The sequence below is a fragment of the Terrapene carolina genome, unplaced genomic scaffold (genome assembly GCF_002925995.2).
Source record: "Terrapene carolina triunguis isolate 2854851 unplaced genomic scaffold, T_m_triunguis-2.0 Scaffold96, whole genome shotgun sequence".
In the NCBI taxonomy this organism is placed as follows: Eukaryota; Metazoa; Chordata; order Testudines; family Emydidae; genus Terrapene; species Terrapene triunguis.
The window spans coordinates 30,710,484-30,720,318 of NW_020664447.1; the positions used below are offsets into that span (position 1 = coordinate 30,710,484).

Sequence of the window (9,835 nt, forward strand, 5' to 3'; positions counted from 1 at the left end):
TGTAGCTGTCATGCAGCTGTTACAGGAGGCACTATAGACAGCTGCAGGCCACAGGGCCCTGGGCTGGAACCCGGAGTAGAGGGCGGGCCCGGGTTTCCCCCAAACCTCCCAATTGACCTGGACTGTGGGTTCTTCCAGAGGGGAAGGTCTCTGGGCTGTTCCCCAACCCACATGGTGAATCTCTGAGGCAAGAAAATCCGCCAATAAGCGCAGGACCCACCAAGATAGAGGAGAAACTTTGTCACAGTGTGTATTGGATCCCATCAGTTAACTGTTATCAGCTGACCTTCACCATATTTATGGTAGGTCTTGGCTGTTTAATGAAGAATCTCCAAAAAGTTGGCTTTATTATAGTGTTGGATGTATCAATTCATCCTAACCCTGATATTTTATTTCAGGGGTACTGCAGGTTTGGTTTGGTTTCTTGGTGGTCATCATTCCTTTGACTTTTTGTTTAGATACTTTCATTACTGGGGTGAGGACCAGTGGTGTTATCAGACTCCTTGTAGTTGTGGTTACATGTGCAATTGCGTTTTCAGGATTAGCGTCTCCTGCACAAAGGTACCTATAACAGCTGATAGCTCTAAAACAATCAGCATGGACACTTGAACTTCAGTCAGTATTACAGGGATGTTATTGACTAATACAGTAAGTGCAGTCTCCATACCAGAAGTTGTTGCTGAAGGGAGGGCAAAGGAGGAGGTGGAGGAATCAATGCTTAGCTACCTATGATGTCTAATTCAGAGCCATTAGCTGTAACAAACAATGCAGCTTCCCCCTGCCAAGACCTACCTGTGTTCTCACAGCTCTCCTCATCACTGTTGTCAGAACAGTCATCCTCTCCATCACAACGCCATGAGAGACGGACACAGCGCCCAGATTTACAGCGGAATTGGTCAGCTGTGCACATGGATGTGGCTGGAGAAACACAGGAAAAACAACGATACAGAACAATTATAATCTAACCCACCAGCCTCATACCCTAATTCCCTTCCACTCCATATCACCACCACAGACCAGGCCTCTGCCTGGCATCCCAGGCACTCACTGCAGTTCTTCTCATCTGACTGGTCATCACAATCAAAGTCGCCATCACACCGCCAGCCTGCGTTGATACACAAGCCACTGTTGCACATGAATTCCCCAGAGCGGCACGGCTGGTGAGATGCTGCAGAGAGGGCACAGCACGTTAGTACCAAGGCATTTCAATTCCCCCCAGGCCATCCTCACGTCCAACTGGCATGAACGTGAACCCCATGCTCAGGGCAACCCTAAATCTTTGACTGCCAGAAGCAAGAAAGGGAACTTGGGTGGATCACTCCAGCTGCCCTGTTCCGTACACTCCACATGAAGCTCTGGTTCTGGCCTCTGTTGGAGACAGGATACTGAGCTAGATGGACCATTGGTCTGACCCAGTAGGGTCGCTCTTATGTAATTGACCCATTCAGGAATGCTTCAGCCCCTGTATCTAGGGCTCCTGGCTAGACAATGACCCTGCCACCCAGGCCAACAAAACCAACTTTCCTTCTAGGCAGTGTCCCTCCCCAACCAATTCCAGCCAGGGCACTGGGGAGGGACACCTTCCCAAACTCCCAAATTCTCCCATTTGGATCAGCTGCCGGGGGGACCCAGGGGATTACTCTCCCTTGCTGCTGACTCACAGCAGTCGGACTCATCAGACCAGTCCCCGCAGTCATCGTCTCCATCACAATGGTAGATGTCCAGAATGCAGCGTCCGTAGGCACACTGGAACTCCTCCAGGCTACAGGTTGTGGCTGGAACATCTGATGCTAACAAGGAAACAAAGGGAAAGGAAAGGCTAAGGGCAGGGACCAAGCCAGTTTATGCTTATGTTGATGGGAACAAGAGGGGCCTGGCAGGCACCCAATGCAGCAGGTGCAGTGCATGTGCACAAGTGGCTCGCTCCCTCCCTCCAGCCCTCAGCATATCCACAGCACTGACAGGGACTCAAACACTTCACTGGAAAGCTGTTGACAGCTGCATGCAATGGAACCAACCCACTCAGCACCACCCGGAGATCCAGCCTTATCTCCAAGCTTATCTCTGAGTTACAGATGGGGAACTGAGGCATGGAGAGGTGAAGCAACAGAGGGAAAGCCAGGGACAGAACCTAGAAGTGTTAACTCCCTCATTCTGTGGTCAAAGCACTTGATCATACTGCCCTATAATAAAAGCTTATACAATACCTCAAGGGGTGGGAGTAGGGTGAGGGGTGGATTCAAAGCAACAAGCCTGACCCAACCCTATACCTCTTAGAATAAAGTCAGCCTTTGTGGTGCGATGAACCTCACCTTATTGAGGTTCAAGGTAGGAGGTCAGACTGCAGGTCTGAAGTATGGGACTGTTCCTTTAAGGACTCAGAAATGTGATGGGAAGGTAAGCAGTGGAGCAGCAAGGTGCCCGGGTTTGCACCAGGCCTTTGAAGCGTTGCTTCCCCTGACATGCTGCCAAAACAAACTGCTCCAAATCACTGAAATCCTTCCCAGCAGACTCTGACCCTGTGCAGGACCTGGCACATTCAGAGTCAAGAGTTTGCCCGCTGCCCTGCTCTGGGACAGCCGGGTGCTGCACAGGAAGGTGCCCTCGCCAAGAAATTCTTGGAGAGTTCAGTGCAATGGAGACTGAATTCCTCTCTCACCCTGGGCAGGGAGCCGTGGGGCACTGTCCAGAGAAGAAAATGCAACATTTAAGCACATGGAGGCTGAAGAACCCAACTAATAACTTGGTGATCTCTGGAGTAATGGAGAGGCTTTGGGATGGGGACTGGACTGAAAGCTGCCACTGCTAGGAATTCATAGAGAACTGCCCCTCCAGCTGGGAGCATGGGGCAGAGGCAACAGACACCCAGTAAAAGCTTTATTTCATGCCAGTGTCTGATATCCAGATGCTGAACAGGAGCCCAGCTGACTGACTCCAGGTACTCTTATAGAGAGCTGAACAGGCAAGCAGTGGGGTTCAGGGAAGAGAAGGCAGCTGGCAGCCCGGGGGAGGGGGATAAAAGGAGAAAGGGTAGGAGACCGACCCTGCTATCCAAATAAAATGCTTATCTGCAAAACAGTTAGAAAGTAGAAAAGGGGACTAGGCAGGCTTTGAGAAACACAAACTAAGCCTGAGAGGAGGGGACACCATTTCTGCCCCATCCTGCCATGCAGCAGGAAGTTGGAGGTCTCCCTCTCCCTTCCCCAGGGCCTGTCCATGGCCAGCAGGGTAAGGACAGGCAGGGGAGCTGGAAGGAGGCAGGGAGGTTGGCTTCTTCTCAGAGCTCTTTCCAGGCTCAGAAATCTTTGCAGCTCTGGCTCCCTGCCAGCTCTCATTATCTGGAGAGATAAAAGACAACTCCCCCTCCCCCTTCCCTGCATACCCCCTCCCGCCCTTCAGGAGCTGGAGGCCCTGATCCCCCTCCCAGAGCCTTTTGAAGTTTCCTCCTATCTAGAACAAATTCTGCAAAATGCCCTTGAGAGCCGAGTGGGGGAGGGGAGCTCTGCAACTTCCACAGACACTAACTGCTGCTCAGAGACTCAAGAGCAAGGGGGTGGGGGGAGTAACAGGATCCTGCCCCTGTTGCTACAGGCCCGTAGAACGGGGACAGCTGCTTCTGGCTCCCCCACACTCCCGAGAACTGCTCCCAGCTCTTCTACCCACTTAGCTAATACTGGACAAAATTTTCAACAAACTATCCCAGTAAACAGATGAAGGTCGGGGGGACCCCAAACGATGTGCAGGCATGGGGGGCTCCTTTAGAATTCTCTGCAGGAATCAAAGGAGGAGGGGAGGGGAGGGATCCTTCCTCTCCTTACCCACTTCATGATATGGCCCATCTGTGGTGCACAGGATCCCTGGCTGTGGCTCAAGGTCACACCAGCCTGGCAGCAGAAGGGAGAAGCAGCCAGCCCAGGTTACCACCCAGAGAGAGACATACAGTACTTGTCTGCACCATGGGGCTAATGATGGCCCCCAGCACCAGGGATGGAACACAGCAAAGCTGCTAGCACAAACAAGGCCAGTTCATTTCCAACATATATTACAGAAGGCACACTAGGCCCCAGGTTGGTAGCAGGAGCAAGCAGCTAGCTCCCAAGGCTATGAGGGAAGGCGGATACTCACGGCAGTTCTCCTCATCCGAGCCATCCTTGCAGTCTGTATCGCCATCACAGAACCAGTGCTCGGCTATGCAGCTGCCATCGCTGCAGCGGAATTCCTTCTCTGAACATTTCCTCATGTCTGCAGGCCAGAGACAGCAATGCAATCAGAGCCCACGTCTCCCAGGGCACCCAAACATGTCAATGCCACCCACTGTGCCCAGGTCTCCCAGAGCACCCAAACACGCCTGTGCCACCTACTGAATCCCCCAGGGCACCCAAACACACCCATGCCCTCTGGTGCCTGGGCACACCAGCAGTGCTCATTCTGTTTAGCATTGGGTGTTGGATTAGAAAGGAATCCTCAAGAATTCAGAGCTCTGTGTCAAGGAACAACAGGTCCCAGCATGGACAAATGAGACCAGGCTGGGCTGCTGGGTGGAAGAGAAGCCCCACAGCCTCAGGTCCCAAGCAGTAACCCTGGTAAGCATGTCCCCAGCTGCTCATCTCAGGCAATCCAACTATGTGGCCTTACCATACTTCAGGAGATTAGCACCCAGTGGATGGGAGTGGATGCAAGCCCCTTTGTAAGCAGCTGTCCTAGGCCGACTGCGCAGGCACCCCATTCATGGCATTCACATGGTCATGCCACTCACCACACTGCTCATCGCTGTTGTCACCACAGTCATTGTCACCGTCACAGTGCCACAGGCTGCGGATGCAATATCCATTCTGACACGAGAACTCATCCTCCTCGCATTCCCGTGGTGCTACAAGGACACAGCCAAGAGTGAGCTGAAGACAAGCTGATTTACCTTATAGAGCCAAGTCTTCAGCCCAGCACAAATGGGCCCTTTGGAACAATGCCCTCCAAGAGGGTGCCACCATGAAGGGAAAACTCATCCCCCATCACACAGCACAACATGGGGTGGTTAGAGAGAGCCAAAGCCAGCCCAGGATTCCAAGTCATCTCTTCAGATCCCCTCCCAGAGATTTCCTTGCAGGACAATGAGGAAGGGACTGCAGTATCAGCAACTTTTCAGGGGGACCCTTCCCTCATTGAGAGGAACTGGATCCAACAGAAACTTTCAGCTAGGACAAGAATCTCCTGTACTGCAGACTGGGCAGCTCACCTCACTGACCCAGCCCACACTTCCTGAGAGCTCACGCATGTAGTCAACTTTGTCCTCCTCCTTCCCACAGTTCTAGGGTTACCATACGTCTGGATTTTCCCGGACATGTCAGGCTTTTTGGTGCTCAAATCCCCATCCGGGGGGAATTTTCAAAAAGCCGGACATGTCCGGAGAAATAGGGAGGCATAAGCCAGGGTCTGCCCGGCCCCAGCACGATCCGCCGGGTCTGCAGCGCAGCCCAGTCGCCCCGGCTACATTGTAGCGAGCTCGGGCGGGGGGGGGGGGGGGGGGGGGGGGAGCGGCGCAGCCGCAGAAGGCAGCAGAATGGCCGCTGCTGCCCCCGCAGGCCGGGCGGACCGCGCGCCCCAGCCGAGCCCACAGGACCACAGGGAGGCTGGGCCCAGCCAGCGGCTCGGGCTTCCCTCGCAGGCGGGGACCCTCCGGCCATTGGGGGAACCCTTCCCGCGGCCCCGGCGCCACGGGAGCTGTTCCAGCAGGGACAGGCTGGGGAACGTGCTCGGCGGCGGCAGGAAGGAGGCGGCGGGGAGTGCGGCATGTGCTGGGGCTGCAGGGACCCACGCCGCCCCGGTCGCCGCTGAGCCTCCGCAGCCCTCGCCAGGCAGAGGCGGCCGGGGGGGGGGGGGGGGGGGGGGGGGGGGGGGGGGGGGAAGGGTGCAGAGGCTGCAGGGCGAGGAGGAGCTGGGCAGGTAGGGGCATAGAGGCTGCAGAGGCAGGGGGGTGCAGGGGCAGGGCAGGCGGGCGGCACAGAGGCTGCAGGGGCGGGGGAGGTGCAGAGGCTGCAGGGGCAGGGGGTGCAGGGGCAGGGCACGTGGGGGGCGCAGGGGCTGCAGGGCGAGTGGGGAGCAGGGAAGCACTTAGCAACCCCCAACCAAGATCAGAGCGGGAGGGAGGAGGGGGAATGCAGGGTGCTCAGAGGAGGGGGCAGAGTTGGGGCAGGGACTCTGGGGAAGGGGTTGGAATGGGGGTGGGGAAGGGGCGGAGTTGGGGCAGGGCCAGGGCCCCCATGGAGTGTCCTCTTTTTTCAGTGTTGAAATATGGTAACCCTATACAGTTCCAAATCTCTCTCTTTCCCCTTCCCTACTCCCTGGAAAGGGCCTATCCACAGCCCATACTCCTCCAACACCCAACTCAGCATTTCAGTGGAGGGTGAAAGGTCAGCACAGCTCAGACCTGAACAAGTTAGCAACAGTACATGCCAAAGCCCACAGCAGAAATAATCTCAAGCAAGCTCTTGGCTTCAGGTCCAGAGAAGTCTGCCCTATTCCACAGCACTGTGCTCTGCAGGGGATAAAGCTGCTTCTCATCAACACGTCCCTTTTGTGTGTTATCCCCATACAGGAGCAAGAGTTTGCTGCTGGATCCTGCACATAATATTGGTTTGTCAGGTCTCCTGTTTCCCCTAGATTTGCTGCCATGTAACAGTCACGAGGAAGGGTCCCTCTCCATGACACCGGATTTGGTGTCAGAGTTCCCATTAAAATCACCACCCCTGCCTTGCCGCTCTGATCTCCCAAGGTGGGGTAGGGGATGGAACCGGAGAATATTGCCATAAATGACCAAACACTTGCACCCCAAATCTATGGGCATCCCAATCTCTGTCTAGAGGAATGTCCATGTGAGCTGGCCCTGATTAATGAGCTCTATGGATTGAGAAAGGCATGGAAAAGATACCAGAAAGCTGGACAGCCAAACTGTCATACAAAATCTTGAACCTACAGAGCCCTAATTCCACACTCCCCCACCCCCAGTCTATATACGAGGCAGAGATCAGGGTGTAGCCCACATTAAATAGCTACAGTCCCATGGGGAGCATTCTGAGGACTGGCAAGAAGGCACTAGGTAGGCATGAGTTAAGCTCTGCAGTTGTCTGGGAGGTGGAAGGGGGTCATCAGGGAAAGCATCAATTCAGGTGCTCTGGGAGCAGGCTCAGGAGCACATACACATGGATCACCCTGCACACTCCTCCCCCATTGCTCAGTGTACCTGGGGAGAAGTGTGTGTCGAGGAGCTGAGAGCACTAGCCTGACAGCACGCATCTCAGCATCTAACAGCAGCCAGACACCAGCCCTAATGTCAGGTGCAGCTCCTGAGAGCTGTCATTGATGTGTGCTGCAGGAAAAGCTGGTTCTCTGGCACATGCTGACAGTCATTCAGATGGGTGCAATGAGGCAACCACAGAGCAGGGAGGGGCACTTTAATCACTTTACTTATAAAAAAAAAATCCCCAAGTAACCCCTGTCCCCAGCACGGAAGGAAGAGGGTGGAGCTGCAAGAGATCAGGTATATTTCCATTTACATTCTGTTAACTTTACTGGCATGACAACAGCCTTAGGTGCTGCCAGAGCTATTGTGGTACAGTAAAAGTGGATGGGCTCTCTCATGTGGTGCCAGGTTGCCATGTTTCAGAGCAACTGGGCCTCTGGCCAGGGCAATATCCCTGCAACACTCTCCTCAGTGAAGCTGTTTGAAGGGAGAGGACCCTCAGGATGGCCCCACACAGCAGCGGAGTCAGACAGTGGAACCTGAGGCCACAGGAAACCAGCCAGACAAACAGTTTAGTGGGATTTAGCAGGGGTTAGGCATTTCCATGAACAAGGAGCACACGAGCAGCTCGGCTCCCTGGGAAGCTTGGGGAAGTGCTTCATGGGACATTAACTAGCAGGCTGCAGGGCGTAAACTGTTCTCCAGCTGGGACCGGGAAGCATCCCCTCCCCCAGAATAAAGAGCTACACAATTATCTGGCCAGGTGCACTGGGGGAGGGTCACCCTCCTCTGAAGCATCAGGTACTGCAGCATATGGAATTATGTGGGCCATTGGTCTGATTGAGTGGAAAAACTCCCATGTTCCTGTGTCAACAAAGTTAACACTGGTTAACCATTTGGGTGCCAGCTTCCCAGAGGCCCAGCAAGCCAATGTAGCACCCATCCTTTCAGCAGCATGTCATCCTCCCCTTGAAGGGTTAACTTACGGCAGTCCTGTTCATCAGAATCATCTTCACAGTCATTGTCTCCATCACAGACCCACGAGCGACGGATGCACTTCCCATTGTCACAGTGGAAATCCAAGGGCGAGCAAGTAGGCAGCACTGGACACAGGAGAAAGGAGTCAACTCACTATGTGCCTGCAGCAGCGTTCCTATAAAGACCATTTTCTCCCTCTCCCCCGCTAGCAAGGGACAAGCCCCCAAGCGACAATGAAGATGAGTTTCGGGTTATCAGTGAGAACAGACCCTGGGAACCTGTGGCTGAGCAGTGCTGCATCACCACAGGAGCACCAACCTTCCCAATACAGGGGCCGAGCCACATTATCCCATTCAGCTTCTCCATTTCCCATCCCCTACACAAGGCAATTCTCCCCATTCCAGTCCCCTCCATGTAGTTTCACATCCTTCCGGACGTTCGAAAGAGAGTTAGCAACATAAAAATATATCTAAATTCTTCCCCTCCCTGCGTGCTCCCCCAGTGCATCCTGTCCTCCCTTGTCTATTACACAGGAAGCATCTCTGAAGTGATGCTGTTGAACAGTTGGGTTTCTGAGGCACATGCCCAGCCTGCCATAGCATGTGTGTGAGGGGGGCTCTCCCAATGAGATGTTGTTTCTAGGGCTCATAAAAAGGAGTTTAAGGCAGCAGATGAAGATGCTACCCCCTGCCCCAGGCACAGTATATGGCAGAATCCAGGCCCTGTAGGAAAAATAGGAGGATGGGGGAGGAGGGGAGGCACCTTTATGAGTTCAATAGAGTGGCAACAAAGTGGGACTGCTGGACTGTGGCTTTAAAGGGGTCTGTGAGCATCCACAAGGCTGGAATTTAAGGTAGAGCATAAGCCCAGCCCTGCCCTTCCCTCACAGGTGAGAGGAACACTCTGAGCCCTGGGAGGTTCATGCTTTCAAGTGCTGCCAGCTGCTGTGGGAAGGAGGCTTACACAGGGCTCTGCTTCTGACAGGAGTCTTCTCCAAAGAACAATGTTACCTTAATGATACAAAGAGGAGCAGAGCAGGGAGAGGCTGGGTCTCTGAAACCCTTTCATCCCAACCCAGCCTGCTGATAGCATCTCCCAGCTGTCACCAGCCAGGCCAGTCCTGCTCTGCTAGGCTCATAACTCCTCCCTTCCCTGCCAAACACTCTGGATGGGGGGTGAATACAGCAGCAACACAATAGACAAGGGAAGGGGCAGATCCCCTGTGGGCTAGAGAGAACATACTGGATGGCAACACTTTCCGTTTTCCTAGCCCCCTCGACCCTCCGGTCCCCCACAGCTCAGAATTGTTGCCAACATCCTGTGTAACCAGTGCAGATTAGACGGCGGAACCCCAGGGGCTCTTTTACTTAATCAGACCCACCTGGGACTGTAACAGGATTAAACTCAGCATGGGAGAGCACCTCCTGCAGCTTTGCAGAATCCACAGAGCAAGTGCCTACACCCCTGGCTCCCACAGCTTCACTAACCCTCCTAACAGGAGTACTTGTGGCACCTTACAGACTAACAAATTTATTAGAGCATAAGCTTTCGTGGGCTACAGCCCACTTCTTCGGATGCATATAGAGTGAAACATATATTGAGGAGATATATATACACACA

General features: G+C 54.0%; 1 protein-coding gene across 1 annotated transcript in view; it reads right to left on the minus strand.

The window, feature by feature from the left end:
- LRP4 (LDL receptor related protein 4) overlaps positions 1–9,835 on the minus strand; it is a 109,774-nt gene that overhangs the window by 30,362 nt on the left and 69,577 nt on the right. The window contains exons 3-8 of the mRNA XM_029911406.1: positions 8,224–8,340; positions 4,757–4,870; positions 4,126–4,242; positions 1,662–1,790; positions 1,049–1,168; positions 793–918 (exon numbers count right to left, since the gene is read on the minus strand). Coding sequence (XP_029767266.1) covers positions 793–918; positions 1,049–1,168; positions 1,662–1,790; positions 4,126–4,242; positions 4,757–4,870; positions 8,224–8,340 — 723 coding nt within the window. The remainder of the gene's footprint in view (positions 1–792; positions 919–1,048; positions 1,169–1,661; positions 1,791–4,125; positions 4,243–4,756; positions 4,871–8,223; positions 8,341–9,835) is intronic.